At 48.2% G+C, this 15,842-nt stretch overlaps 1 protein-coding gene across 4 annotated transcripts in view; it reads left to right on the forward strand.

The window, feature by feature from the left end:
- The first annotated feature begins 426 nt into the window (after positions 1–426).
- The window catches only part of LOC147632178 (aspartic proteinase 36-like), a 95,511-nt gene continuing 80,095 nt past the window's right edge, over positions 427–15,842 (forward strand). For 3 of the 4 annotated variants that reach the window (XR_015267426.1, XR_015267425.1, XM_086808814.1), the window contains exons 1-2: positions 427–553; positions 784–1,477. Coding sequence is in view for 2 of the 4 variants with exons in the window: in XM_086808814.1 (XP_086664940.1) it covers positions 1,185–1,477 (293 nt within the window). In the remaining 2 variants the exon portion in view is untranslated. Of the gene's footprint in view, positions 554–783; positions 1,478–15,842 lie in introns of those variants that run through there. The other variant, XM_086808815.1, reaches the window with a different exon arrangement.

Below are 15,842 nucleotides of genomic sequence, written 5' to 3' on the forward strand. Positions count from 1 at the left end.
TCATCGTCGTCTTGTCAAACTTGGTTTTCTTTCCTGCCCTCATTACCCATTTCTCTCCAAATTTTTTTAAATTTAAAAAAAATTCAACTATTATTTATTTAATTAATTGGTGGTGTTGTGTTGACAAAGTCTGTCTTATGGGGAGCCCCTGCTCTCTCGCCATCCAATCCTCTCTCTCTCTCTCTCTCTCTCTCTCTCTCTCTCGCATTCCTTACACTTGAGTCCTTGCTTCGTTTCCAGAATTTCTCTTTACGCCACCACCATCACCATCACCGTCACCCCCGCAATTCGCATTTCAATTTCCCCGAAAAAAAAATAATCCCAACAACCTCCTCCTCCTCGTTTGCTTGTGCATCCCCTGCCCAATTATTTATCCCGATTTTCCTCCTCTTTTTAGATTTCTGAAGGCCTGGTTAGGAATTCTACACCCTTTAAAATCTGCACAAAACCAATCTCAGAGGAGAGAGCCTGTCTTTACTTTTCTCCAATTCGTTTCATTTCACTCTGGTTCTCTTCGTCGACCCCATCGGCCCTTCGGTGGCGGCACAAACGGGTGCGTAAAAAAAAAAAAAACACATTGCATTTTATTTTTTTCCCCAAACAAATGCTACTTGTTAAGCTACCTTAATTAAAAAGAAAACCGTCATTTTCTTAAATTTTTTGGGGGGTCTCGGTAGCCTCTTTTCAAGGTTCCGAACTAATCTTAAACAGCCAAAAACCATTAATTTTCTTGTTGATTTTTAAAGCCACTATTCATTTATTTTGGTCACTTTTTTTTTTCAGTTTTTTTTCCCACATCATATACCATTGGCAAAACCATCACAAGCTAATCAAAAGATACTCAGCACTCCTAAATAGCCCCATTTTTGCTAATTGATACCCTAACCGGTCAATGAGAAACCCTCATTGTCCTCATTGAAGACTTTTCAAGGATAGTCATCACAGTAAAAATCTGTTTGAGAAATCCAAACTAACCTCATTTTAGCCTCGTTGAGAAACCCTTATCAGCCTCATTCAAACCCTAAAACCCAATCACCAATCACCACTCATCTTATCAAACAGTTCATCATCCTCATTTGGGCCCTAAAAGCTTATCAACAATCCCTCATCAGCCTTATTCTGACTATTTGATGATATATCCTCATTAAAGCCTTTAAAGCTGATTGATCATATTCATCACAGTGATGACATCTCGATCCTTTTTACATTGGCGAACCAAACACTTTCTTCTGCTCATCACATCCTACCTAATCATTCAGTACATCAAAATTGTACATGCCAAGGGGCATGTAGGGATCATCAAACTTCAGCATGCCTATGCGGACCTCATAGCTACTTCCAAAAAGAACCTAGGTAAAGGGATGAGCAAGGAACACATCGAGCTTTTCAAGGCGCACGACAGGGCAAGACATGGCCGCTTTCTCACCAACGTAGTACAATTCCCACTTGGAGGAAGTGCCAACCCCTATGTGGCAGGGTTCTCTCTCTCTCTCTCTCTCTCTCACACACACACACACACACACACACACACACAAACGTGCGCGCACACACGCACAAACACACCTGCGCGCACACATAGGCATGCATAATTAGCCATAAAAAGGAATCCTTGTTTGTCATTCATTTCAAGTCTGACACATTATTTTTCCTGGAAGCATTGTATGTTTTATAGATACAAAGTTTTCCACTTTTTTATGTTGTAAATTATCATAAGTGGATAATATTTGTGGCACAGTAGATGTGGTGCGTATATTGTGTTCTTGTATGCCCAACTTAATGCCTGGAACATTTTCTTGATTTTGTGTTCACCTTATGATTCTCAGATTGTATTCACCACATAAAATCGGGTTTGGCTACTGGGTGGTTAGTATGGTGGAAAAAAGTATTCTTCCATTCGCCTTCAATGCTGCACCCATATTTTTTTGTGTCTGCCAGGTTAGGCTGATAAACCTGTTTATGAGGATGAGCCTATAAATGGTTTGGGGGGTTGAACCCAGGTTGAAACATGACCTAGGGTTGGAAAAGGCTAACTGGGAATCGGTTTTGAAAGATTTGTCGAGCTACACTTGATGAAGATTTAGTGGATATTGAGGAACAAGTATGGGAATGCAGGTGTGGGTGCGATCAACGATGCAAGAGAGGAGGAAACCTTCCATGGCTTCTCCCCAGTTTGGAAGCTGTAGACAACGAGTCTGCCCGAAAGCGCCCTGCTTAAAATTGTCTGATCAATAATGCCTAACCTGCCGCCCAGAGGGTGGGGGGGGTGAGGGGGGCCATGCACCACTGATCTGCCTGGGGAAGGCCCTGATGTTCCTGCATCCAAAAATCGATCCTATCATGCGCCCTGTTGGGGACGTAGATGTTGAGGAGACCCACAGTGTTATGTCTTCATGAGGCCGGATAGCTTCCTTAGTGTGAACTGGATTATGTGCTTTATGGTTGGGTCATGGTTCATTATTATTAGAGTTGCTCCGTGGGACTCAGACCTTGGGAGAGGGGTCTCCCAATGCTGGCGGAGGAGGGTGCAGAAGGGGTCAGGAGGGCATCTAAGGAGAGGGAGGGGTGGGGGGCGAAGGGGCTGAAGCCAGTGGGGAGAACTGGGAGGAGCCTGCGGAGGTAGGGAAGGGGGAGGATGGGACCTAGCGGCAGCTTGGGGAACATGCAACGGTTCCACCGCATCGGTGGCATGTTTTTGCTCCAAGAGATTCCCTGCTAAATCCCCAGGGGTTTCTTGGAGATAAATGCTCGTAACTGGGCATCTTGTCCATGGGGTGTGGTTCCTCCCACATCCACGGTGATGGCGCCTGCTTGCGGTCTGCCACTGTTGCCAGTTGGGCTCTTGTGGGCGGCTGTCCACCAGCCAATGGAGAGGTTGTGGGGGGGCGAGGGGCTGGTGAGGATGACGGGCGGTGCCATGACTAGACTGAGCACCAGGGTTTCCAGCATCACTCTCAGTAGTTGGTGCGTGGTCGATTTCTGACGTGGACAGGTCCATGCAAGGTGGCCCATTTGGCGACAGACAAAACATGTAACATGCGGAAGCTTTGGAGAAGAATCAGTAACTTCAATACTCAGAAATCAGCACTCTTTTCGTGACGGATATTAACGCACAAACTGAAAGGAGAAGTGCAGAAAATAGAGAGAGAGAGAGGGAGAGATGGAGAGGACACAGTATTGGGTCCCAATTACCCTCTGTAGGGCCCCCCACCACGGATGGTGTATTTGCATTATTAGAATAATGTGAATCTGAAAAGAAAATACAGAATTCTTGACCTTTCTTGGCTCCACCCCTTTGCTTGACAATTCCCTTGGCTTATCTAGCCCTTGATTTGCTTGAGCTCTTGGTGAATAATGAGATGAATTAATGGGATTGTGGGCTAAGCCTTTTATACTACTCCTCATGAGCAGTTGGCCAGCATACATCCAGGCGGCCAACGACTTATGCAAATTCAGCAATAAATGCTAAAATAAATCCCATAAATGTTGCGTTTTATTCCTAGCTAGCTGGGAGGTGATGCGCCTTCATTCCAATGGCTGGGCAAGCCTTTTGCACACATCCCAAGGGCTGGGCAGCCTGTATGGGCTGCCCCATACTTGCCCTACAGCCATGTAAAGGCTGTAAATTCCTGGAATTTGCCTTATTCTTGCCCTAGGGCTGTCCTACAGCCCTTCCATGGCTGGTGGGTTCAGCCTGGGCCTTCCTGGCCCTCATGGGGGTGGTTCCACACCATTCCCATGCCCACACTAAGATCCGGGGTAGCCCTATTTGCTGGCCCCTTGTCCTAATAACTATCTACTCAATGATCTGGCATCCGGTACCATACCAGATACACAGAATCACTGACATCATTCTAGAGGGAGACACACAACGCGGACTGGCACTGTTTCATGTGCAGGACAGTGCACACCTGACCTCGGACGACTGAGATGGATTCCTGGCTGACTCGTCCCGGACTGGGCTCACATGGGACCAGTTCACCATGCCAGGTCCTTCACCTTCTGTACAGAAATGTCTACGTGGCATCCAAGTGCGGGATGCACGTGACAAAACACTTCTTGGGTAGTCCTGAAAATTCTACACCCTTAAGCTGGGTCATGACCTAGCGAGGAAGGTTCTCTGTGAAGGTGATGAGTACTCGAACGGTCGGGACAGCCCTCTCAACGGAAGCTGCCGCAGGAGAAGAAGGGGGGGGGGACTGGGAACCTGACCCATGGAGTGCCTAATCACCGGAAGGAGTGTGTGGTATTCTTTGGGGATGCTAGGAAAGCAGACAGACCGGGAAACGTGAGATACTGGCCAACAGGTCAGAGTCCAGAGAGAAGCCGTGTCTCCAGAGTCCATGGGGCAAAGTACACCTCGGAGCTGCGTACTGCTAGCAGGTTTGATGCCAGGGACTTTGCAGCCAACGAGGGCGGGTTGAAATCAAGCTGAATGTAGCTCTTGCCGAGGAAGAGGATGTCACCTTGCTTGCTGATGAGGACAGCTTGCAAGAGGTCTCGGTTCTGGCCTTGGGCTGGCCTTCTGCCAGCGAACTTGCAGATCAAGATGGTGGCCTCGAGAGAGGCCACTGAAGACCCGAGGAGCTGGAGGTCTACTTCAGATAGGTGATAACTAATGTCGGCCTTGGACTTGGTAGATGGAGAGGCTGCCATGGAGTCCTGAAGGGGAGAAACCAAAGAGCACTTGCTATTGCTTCCCTCAAGATTCATAGATGCACTTGGGGCCGAGTCTCAAATTCATAGTCTGGATCACTCTGCAGCACAGCTGACTCTTACTCAGAAATCTTGGCAGATTTGGAAGGCTAGCTGCATAGAGGCTATGGATGGCTGTCAAAATACGCAGCAGAAATGATAACCAAACTTGAGACCACAAGAGCAAGTAGAGTGCAGAAAATAGACAGCACAAGAAAGACAGAGAGATAGGCGTGTAAACTCTTCTCTATACACAAGATCCCGGGAAAACTGAATGAATACAAAGTGGGGATCATGGGGCCTATTTATATGGCCCCATGGATGCAGTCGGCCAGCGCATGAAGTGCCACTAGCCCTCCACGACGACTGGGCAAAGCCAGTCGGCCAGCAGAAAAATACAATGACCTCCTCTGATCAAGTCGGCTAGTCTTCAGGAACACATGAGTGCAGTCGGCCAGCATCAGAGGCTCCTGCCAGCATGTGGCATCCACCCAAAAAATGGGAAAAAATAGGGAAAAAATACAGGGAGCGAGGAAAAATGATAAAACACCTATACAGGGCGGGCACACCCACAACAGAGGCCCTGGTGTCTGATTAAGACAGGAGATGACTTCTAACACCCCCTCTTAGCTCCTGGCTTTGAAATCAAACCTTGGAGTTTGAATCTATCTCCTCCTGTGTAAAAGAGTCCTAGATCCTTCGTACTCTGCAGATACCGCAAGATCCGCAATCCTGCGTCCCAACAATGAGACTTCAATGGTGTCTGCATAAAAGAGCTCAACAGCCCCACGGAGAAGCTCAAGTCCAATCTGGTGTTCAACAACCAGATCAATGAACCAACCAACTTCCGGTACTGCGAGGCATCGACTGGCTCACAAGGATCATTAACGGTTAACTTTGTGTTTGGGTCCATCGGCGAAGTAATAGGCTTGCAGTTCTCCATCCCAAAGGCCTCAAGCAACTCATGAACATACCGCTGCTGAGAGACAAAAAACCCCCTTTGGGTCTGCCAGATCTCCAATCCCAAAAAGAAGTGGAGTAAGCCTAAGTCGGTCATCTCAAACTCTTTTGACAAGGCAGCCTTCGTCACGCTAATGTGCTCCACATGACCGCCGGTGAGAATGAGATCATCCACATAAAGGATGATAATCGTAACCATGCCGCGTTCCCGAAAGAGATACAGGTTAGGATCTGCAACCGATCTCTGAAATCCAGTCCGAACAAAGAAGGAATCAATTTTCTGATTCCAAGCCCTGGGAGCCTGCTTAAGACCATACAAGGCCTTATGTAACCTGTAAACCATCCCTTCTGATCCTGGAACAACAAAGCCTGGAGGCTGCTCAACATACACCTCCTCCTGCAGGTCACCATTAAGGAACGCACATTTTACGTCCATTTGATACACGGGCCACCTCTGAGAAGAAGTAAGGGCAAGAATGGTCCGAATCGTGGACATCCGTGTTGTCGGTGCAAAGGTATCCTGTAGTCGATGCCTGGCTGCTGAGGATAACCTTTAGCCACAAGTTTGGCTTTGTGTTTGTCCACCGACCCATCTGACGCATATTTGGTCTTAAAGACCCATTTGACACCAATGACTGACCATTTCGATGGCCTCGGTACCAACTCCCATGTGTTGTTCTTCTCTGTGGCATCAAGTTCCACCTGCATGGCTTTCCTCCAAGTATCCTGTGAAAGAGCTTCCTTGACGGAAGTGGGCTCCTTGTCCCGCATAATACAAGACATCAGAGCATAGTTTACCTGAAGAAGCTCCGCTGTATTGCTTTTGTCTCGGACTCTGTGTGATCTTTGAGGGCCGTCCTCTGTGGTCCACTCGGAGGGTAACTCCGTGACACCTGACTCCCGAAGGGTGTCCAACAACCACCTGGGTACTCGAACAGATCGTGGAGCCTTCTGCTGTTGCGGGGGCTCTACTCCAGCTGCGGGCTCAACCTCTTGTGTTGACTGAGGGTGATCAACTGGAGCAATGGTCTGGGAATCATCATCAGACTCTTCTGGATCTCCAAGAAGTGGCGGCTCCTCGACAGTGGATACTGGAACATGCTCATCAAAGACCACATCCCGGCTGACAACAATCTCATTCCTGTCTGGATCATACAATCTGTATCCCTTGGAAAGAGAATTATACCCCACAAATATAAGCTTGCGGGACTTGGAGTCAAGCTTCCCCCTCAGTTTCTTCGGAATATGAACATACGCATCACTCCCAAAAACACGGAAGTGCAAGACATCAGGTTTCCTGCCAAAGTATGCCTCAAACGGAGTCATATTCGGTATTGAAGTCGTTGGAGACCGGTTGAGGGTATGGACAGCCGTTGCCACAGCCTCTCTCCAAAGTGGACGAGGAAGATCATGATGCTCCAGCATGGTCCTCGCCATCTCCACCACAGTCCTGTTTTTGCGTTCTACAACCCCATTCTCTGAAGGTGATCCGGTATTGGCCAGTTCCCTCTTGATGCCATGGTCTGCACAAAATCTGAAAAATACAGTCGAGGAGAATTCACCTCCTTTGTCAGCCCTGAGAGTCTTTACCTGCAATCGAGACTCTTTCTCCACCACGTGCCAATCCTTGAACCGTGCAAAAGCTTGGTCCTTCTGTGAAAGAAAGTAGACCCACGTGAATCTGGTACAGTCATCAACAAGCAACATGAAATAGAGAGATCCTCCCAATGATGGTATCTGCTGAGGTCCACACAAGTCAGTGTGAATCAACTCCAACGGTTTCGAAGCCCGCCTGGAAGCCTGCTTCGGAAAGGATTCGCTGTGCTGCTTACCACGTATGCAAGAGCTGCAACGTCCTTGCATCTGGCAAGCCAACCACCATCTGGTCTCGGAAAGCTCGCCGCAATGCATCCACATTTAAGTGGCCAAAACGAAAGTGCCACAAATCTCCGACTTGAGAACCTGTCAACGAGGAGAGGGCAGAGAGCTTGTAGATACCATTCTCCACACCGCCTTCCCAAACAACCTGGCCAGTCTCATGGTCCCGTAGGCATTTCCACTGCATATTTTGACATGGTATCAGAGCCCTAGGCTCTTGATAGATCTTGGGAGTTTTCTGAGCAAGAGGGGGATAATTAAATTGCTGATTGGTGGACTGTTTTGGACTGTTTGGGAAGAGAAGTTGCAAGAGGAAGGCGGGCTAAAGTGCTGGACAGCCACTTGCAAGTTCAGAGTTTTTTTTTCCTACCCACCCACCCTTTTCAGTTACATCCCCGCGATGGCAGATTGTTAGAGATGGCTGAGAAGCACGTGAAGATCCCAACTCTCCCCACGTTCCTTGTGGACCATCAATTGGACGGGAACAATTACGGCATCTGGAAGGTTATGATGGAGTTTGTGCTGGAGTCATATGACCTTGCTGATTTCATCGTCATCGGGGTTCCACGGCTGGAAGCAGAGGAAGGGGAGTTACTGTCGATGAAGAAGGACTGAGAGGCACAGGCACAGATGTGGGATCGTGTCAACGCCAGGGTCCGGTCATTTATTTTCCTCAATTGCACACCACAAGTAATCAATCACGTTGTCAGGCAAAAATCTGAAAGGTGTTTTGGGTTTGTGTACATATGGGATGCGTGGTTTGCGAATAAGCTTTGCCCTGAATGCCCTGGCAAATGTGTAGAGTGGATGGTTTTGTTTTGGGCTTGTTACAGGTTTGTCTGGAACGTGGTTCGCTGGAGATGATATCAGTTGTTCGGCCGCTTTGGTTGTGTGCACGTCCCAAGAAATAACTGGGCACTCGAAACTGTATTCGAAGGTGTGAAAGCAGTTGGGCAATTAATGGTTGGACATCCAATTTAATATGTGCATGAGTTAGATCTTCATGGTGTGAAAAGGAGAGTGATGATGGCCATCTTCTAGGCCTTACAAAAAATATAAAAATAATAAACATTAACGTGGCCTTCTTGAAAATAGCCACATGGCTGTTTGCCTTGCAGCCAACGTAGCTGCCAGCGTGAATGGCGAGGTCTAGAAGCTGGCGAGGACTGAAAAGTGAGGAGGCCGCCTTGTTTGTTTGGGCTTCTTCGGGAGTTGCAGCCACAGGTACAGGAGAGGTGAAGTGGTCGTGGTGTGTGGCTAGGCGCAGCCGGAAGCGCTGGAGCGGAGAGAGAGCCGACGTTGGGAGTTGAAGGCCGCCTGGTAGAGAGCTGGGGGCTTCTCGGACGAAGCGAAGGTGCTGCAACTGCTGCTGGCGAGAGGAGAAGGCCCCAGAGTGTGGTCGAGCTGCTGTTGGTGGCTCTCGAGGTGATGGCCGTCTGCAATAGAGAGGAGCAGAGGCTGGGCGAATAGCAGAGGCAGTGTTTGGCGCAGAGAAGTGCGTAAGGTGGCTGACAGCGCAAGGAGAGAAGGCGTGGCTACTGTTGGTGTAGCGACGGGGAGCCGCCTAGAGGGCCGACGTGGTTGAGAAGGAGGCTGCGGGCGACTGGAGACACCGACGTACAGCCGGCGGTGACTGGAGTAGCGGGACAGGCTGGCGAAGAAGACCAGAGTGGTGTCAAGGTGACAGGCTGGCAAAGCGTGGGCTGGTGTGGGCCGCGTAGGTGAAGCCGACAGTGGGGCTGGTGCGATGTGAAGAAGCCGCCTTTGGAGGGATGGGTAAGCGAATTGGCTACGAGAAGCTGACGGCGACTTGGGGGGCGCTGACTGACAGACTGGGGATAGCGGAAAGGAGCAGCAAGCAGTGAAGAGAAGGTGTTGGTGTTTTGGCACGTCGACTACAGGTCGTCTGAAGAGAAGAGCTGGATGCAAGAGAAGGAGGGTGCTGCGTTGGGCAGTTGGTGTTGGTGCTGAAGAGATTGTGCAGAGGCTCTGTGGTTGGCAGAGCTGCTGGTCACGACACACAGAGAGTGAGAGCTGCTGAAGTAGAGGGTTAGCTGGTGGGGCGCCCTCTGAAGAGAGAAGTGGCTAGTTTTGTGTGGGCGACGACTGCAGGCAGAGAGTGGATGCTGACCAGAGAGAGAGCCTTGGTTTTTTGTGTGTTGGCTGCAGTAGAGGTGCTGATGTGTGGGCTGGAGACAGTGGAGCTCGCCTACGACACTTGGCAGGTAGCAGCTGGACAGAGAGTAGCCGGGCTACAGAGGAAGTGAAGAAGGGGCGGTGAGGTGCCCTCTGGAGAGTGCAGAGACCGGGAGACAGAGGCTTGGTTGTCAGACGCAAGGGTGTAATTCCCTTGGCAATAAATCCTGGCCAGAGTCCTGGTTTTGGGTGTAATTGTTGAGTTTGTACAGTGTGGATGGTGCTATGTATGTTTTTGCTGGATAATCATTGTCTATCGTGGTTTTGAGTTGTCTTTATGGTGTGGGTGGGTGGTGAAGTGTGAGAAGTGTTCCAGCCGGTGGCTGGTGGTGCTTCCATTGTGTTGTTATTTTCCAAGGTTTGGGAGGTGAAGGGCTATAGAGGCGTGGTTCTTTTTTCTTTTTTTCACCTCACAACGTAAAGCACATGACGCTGGCCAGAGGCATATGGCAGCACTTGGCTTCTCTTTATAACAGGGTATCACCCATGAAGAGGATCTCCTTGGAAGTGCAGATGCGGGTTATGAACCCTGCAAAGTCATCGACGATGCGGGAGCACATTAACAAGCTGCAGGCCCTTCAGCAGGAAGTCCTCTAGGCTGGGAAGGAGATATCATCTGAAGACATGGCCGTTACTTTGCTGTCCCACTTGCCTGCTCAGTATTCTGCTTTCTACTACTCTTTGATTTGCGAGTGGCAGGCTCAGCACCATTACCTGGGAGGAGCTTGTGCCAATGGTCTTGGACCAGGAGGAACGTTTCACGAACCCTCCTCACAGCGGAGGTTCGGAGGCCTTAACTGGCCAATGGTCGAAAGGCCGGAATAACAAGGGCAAAGGGAAGGCTTCACCGAAGAAGTCTTCTAAGAAGAAGCCCAACTCAGAACGAGAAAAGTTGAAGGCCAAACGATCTTGCAATGATTGTGGCGAGAAAGGCCACTATTGGAGGAAGTGTCCTAAGCGGACTGGGAAGAGTGCTGATTCTTCAGCCTCAGCTGAAAGACTCCTGCATTTGTGCACTTAGAGATGATGGACTCCGATGCTTCATCGTCTTCGAGCGAGGAGGCAGTTGCCTTCACTGCGAAGGATACCTGGGAATGGATTCTTGACAGTGGTGCTTCCACGCACATGACTCCGTCCCGCGACTTCTTTTTGGATCTGAAATGGTAGTTGCCTTCACCGCAAAGGATACCCGGGAATGGATTCTTGATAGTGGTGCTTCCACGCACATGACTCCGTCCCGTGACTTCTTTTTGGATCTGAAACGGCAGTCAGGTCACATTTTTATTGGCGACAACTCCACTATTCCGATACACAGTGAGGGCCGGATGGAGATTATTCCCGACGACAAGGGGGGCAAGCATGCTTCCCGTGTTCTTTATGTCCCTGCTCTAGGTTTTCATCTTCTGTCAGTGCATGAAGTATGCAAGACTGGCTTTTGGGTGGAATTTGAGGAGCATTCATCCCTCTCGTGTTTCCAGCCGGCGGACGAGAAATCCGGTGAAGGAACAAGGCGAGGCTGGCCCCTAATGAATTTGATGGCCTGGCTGTCCTGCTCCGTCTCGTATCCCAGAGCAGGCCCTGACGAAGTCGACCAAGCAGCGGCACCCCACGTATACATGCCCTCTGGAGAGAGGGGGGCCAAAATGCGCAGCATCCTCAGCCAAATTTGCTGCGCTTGTGGACAGTCCCATAGGCAGTGTCTCTGTGTCTCAAGCCACTGGAAAGTCGAGATCCTGCGTGCCTGTCGACTAGCCAAGAGCCTGGTCCAAAAATCCTCCAAGAACTCTTGTGAGAGTCCCTGTAGCCGCCAATGCTCCGATGCAGCTGGAGAGACCATCCTCCTCGCAGTCAAAATATGCCTCCCCAACCGAACAGTGTAGTAGAAAAAGGTGATCTCTGTGGCCTCGGGGGATGCATAAGGATCATGCCACTCGTACTCGCCAGGGTCCCACTGGAGCCGGGCCAAGGGGCGTGCAGCATATGCCCATATGCGCCAATCAGGGTCCACATCTGCAGGGTCTGGATCAATATGCCACTACCTGTATCCTCTGCAACCAAAGGCGACTCCGCCTCCACTCTCTGAAGTGTGCCCTATCAACACTTCTAAAGCTTCCAACGCGAAGGCTTCCGCTTGCAACAACTTCTATGAAGACTGGTAAGGTAATTGGACAATGTATTGTCATTACTTACTCAGTAGAAGGGCAGGACTCCTTGTTTAGCCGCCCTGTGTAGTATTTCTCTTGTCCTATGTGCTCTTGAAGATGTTGCTACCTTGCTTTGGTAGAACATAGAGCCAATGGTAGAGAATATGGGCACTGAAGTCGGGCCGGGCATCAAGGCAGCTCCTTGGTGATACCATTGTTTTCTAAATGCTGAATTTCATATGCATTGGCATGGAGGATTTGGCAATGGATGCCCGTGAAACTATGTATTGAATTTCTCCAATAGTAATACAATTTACTCAAGGGAGGGGTCGGCTGTTGCGGCTCATTGTGTGCCTCTTGTCAATTCAGCAATTTACTTCTTGTATTTGAGCAAGTGTCCTTCAAATCTTAGTGTATTTAAGTGTATTGATTAGCATTGTGTTCAACCAAGTTACATTGGTATCAGAGCATACGGTTCTCTTTCACTTCTATCGTGAGAGACGATCACCGTGAACACTAGCTATCTCTACACTTAGAACATTATGGACAGCCATACAATGAATGTTGGAGATGCTAATACAAGAGGCGGCAGGGACAAGGAAATGCACGCCTCCAATGCTTTACATAATGAGCAAAATAATGTGGTGCACAATAGGGAACATGAATATGTGGGACAGTCGTCCCGTGGCAAAGAGAAGATGCAAGAAGAAGAGTCCATAGTCTTGAGGGCTGAACTTACTCGTATGCAGGCTCTTCTCCATGCACAACAAGAAGAATTGAATCTCTATCGCCGCGAGGATCCATTGGTACATGACTATTTGAAGGCCAAGAAAGCTGAATCTTATATGGATCATGCAATGGCAATGATTGCTCAAGAGTTGCACATGCAACCGAGGGATGCAGCACGTGCATACTTGGCTCGTACCGAGGATGCCTATGTAGAAAAGGCAACCATCCCACGTCTTGGAATCCCCACAAGTACCCGAACAAGAACTTATGTCTAAGAGGATGAACCTCCATGCGATGGGAGAGGAACAATCAGTGACTTCACGCCATGCAGGAATACCTCATGTAGCCCGTGAAGGATACAATGTTTATGGCAGTGGTCAAAATGTATGTCAAATGCCATTGCCGGCTGAAAATGTACATGCACAACACATGCAACATGGGCTGCAATTTTCTGTTGGTGCAGGTATTCCACGTATCTCTCATGCCACTCATGCCTTCGAGTGTGCTTGTGAGGGAGAAGTTATGGCTGAAAATGTATCAATGCATGTTGAGGGGCCAGCCATGCCTCATGCTTACAGGACACATGTATCTATGCCTTATGCATCACCTTTTGGTCCAAAAATGATGCCAGTCACAGGAGCTGTCCCAATGGACAAACATGGGGGAAAACATGTTGAGATGCACACACATGCATCAAAGTCTCGTGACTTCAAAGCCGGAGACAAATCTGTGAAGTTTGACACATATCATGGAGAATATGATGCATCAAAGGCACTTGCTTTTATTGCCCAGTTTGATATTGCTTTCAGTGATGAGGATTTCACTTAGAAATCCATGATCCGGCAAGTAAGCATGTTCATGAAAGGCACTGCTGCCCATTGGTGGCTCACGGAGAAGCTCTCACCGAATCCTGTTAGATCATGGAAAGAGTTCAAGGAGAGGTTCTATGCTCAATTCTTGCCTCCCAATGCATTGAATGAGATAACAATGAAGTGGGATTGGGTAAAGCAAAATGAGGGGGAATCGGTAAATGCATATGTACAAAAGTTTTGGAAAGTGCTCTTGGAGGTGTCTCCATTTATGCATGTCACCGAGGCGGAAAGGAAGAGAAGGTTTCAATCGGGATTGCAACCCGTGTACAAAGCGGGATTACAAATGTATCCTGGTCATACCTTACACCAATTAATCGCAGCCGCCACCGCCACCGCCACCGCCACCGAGCAATTGGAACTCAAATTGAGTCGATCCAATAAGGCTAAACCCTCATTTCAAGGCAAAGAGAGGGCTGTCCAAAACCTGCAAAATGATGGACAGCCACCTAAAAGGGACCAATTCCAAGCCAAATCAGGTCCAAAAGCTGAAAATAAGTTTGCTAACAAGCGCCCTTATAAGCCGGCAAACTTTGGTCTTAGTGCTGAGAAGAAGGAGCAATATATGCGTGAAGGCAAATGCTTTACTTGTGGCAGCACTGAGCACATGGCAAGAGCATGCCCAAATAAGAAGAACAAAGCTGAAAATGCTAATGTACCGAAGCCTAATGTGCATATGGTTCCGGATGTGCAGGGCAACACTTCACATGATAGCAAAGATAGGGTTGTATGTAAAGCTTGGGGACAGCTCAAAGATCAACCCGGCAAACTTTGGTCTTAGTGCTGAGAAGAAGGAGCAATATATGCGTGAAGGCAAATGCTTTACTTGTGGCAGCACTGAGCACATGGCAAGAGCATGCCCAAATAAGAAGAACAAAGCTGAAAATGCTAATGTACCGAAGCCTAATGTGCATATGGTTCCGGATGTGCAGGGCAACACTTCACATGATAGCAAAGATAGGGTTGTATGTAAAGCTTGGGGACAGCTCAAAGATCAACCCGCTTTGTTCATGTTTGATGATTGTGCATCGGAGAATTTCATATCCACTCAGATGGCAGCTGCTTTGGGTATTGAAGTGGAGGACATGGGTCCTCAAATTGAAGCAGGGGCTGCCTTTGTTGGTAGAGAAGTGCAGGTCATGCCTATTTTTGGCAAGTTGCCCATACACATTCAAGGCTATGTGGATCATGAGGATTTTCTTGTGGCGCCTTTGAATGGCTGTGATGTATTGCTTGGAAAGCCTTGGCATACACGTATTGATCCATGCAAGGCTTAACAGGATCACCTTCATGCATAAAGGCCGAGAACATGTAATTGATGCTCGTGAAGAGGGTGATACCATTCCCCTTGTATTTCATGTACAAATTAAGAAAGTAATGAAAAAGAGTGTTTTTGCGTACTTGATTTTTGTACGAGATCATGTTGAGAAAAATAATGTACATGTAAACACTCTTAGTAATGATAGGCTGAAATTTTTGCAAGAGCACAATGATTGTTTTGCTGATAAGTTACCAAATGAGTTACCACCTGTACGACCGGAAGATCATCGCATTGATCTTGTGCCGGGTAGCTCACCGCCTAATAGGCCAGCCTATCGTGTAAGTGCATCCCAAAAAGAGGAGATCATGAAGCAAGTAAATGAGCTTCTTGAGAAGGGTTTGGTTCAGCCAAGCTTTTCCCCATATTGTTCACCCGTCCTCTTAGTTCAAAAGAAGGATGGATCCTTTCGTATGTGTGTGGATTATAGAGCTTTGAATAAGCTTACCATCAAGAATAGGTTTCCGATTCCACGCATAGACGACATCCTTGACAAGTTGGATGGATCGGCATGCTTTAGCCGAATTGATCTCAAGAGTGGATATCATCAAGTGCGTGTAGTGCATGAGGATGTACACAAAACTGCTTTCAGGACAGCATTTGGGCTTTATGAGTATCTTGTTATGCCTTTTGGTCTTACAAATTCCCCGGCTATATTCAATAGAATGATAGATCGCATATTCCGTGGGTACAGGAAATTTACAGGTGTCTTCTTTGATGACATACTAGTCTTCTCGAAGACCGAAGAAGAGCATAAAGCTCATTTAGCTATTGTTTTTGAAGAGCTCCATAAGCATAAACTCTTCATAAATGCAAAGAAGAGTGAGTTCTTCTTGTCAGAGATACATTATCTTGGGCATATTGTGTCCAAAGATGGAGTGCGGATGGATCCTGCAAAGATTGATGCAATTCGGAATTGGCCCGAATTGAGTTCAGTGCATGAGATCCGTAGTTTTCTTGGATTATGCTCTTACTACCGCAGGTTCATTCAGCACTTTGCATGGATTGCTTCTCCTTTGCATGATTTGACAAAGAAGAAGGCCGTGTTCAAATGGA

This window comes from Cibotium barometz, chromosome 14 (genome assembly GCF_041138505.1).
Source record: "Cibotium barometz isolate CiBa-2024 chromosome 14, ASM4113850v1, whole genome shotgun sequence".
NCBI lineage: Eukaryota > Viridiplantae > Streptophyta > Polypodiopsida > Cyatheales > Cibotiaceae > Cibotium > Cibotium barometz.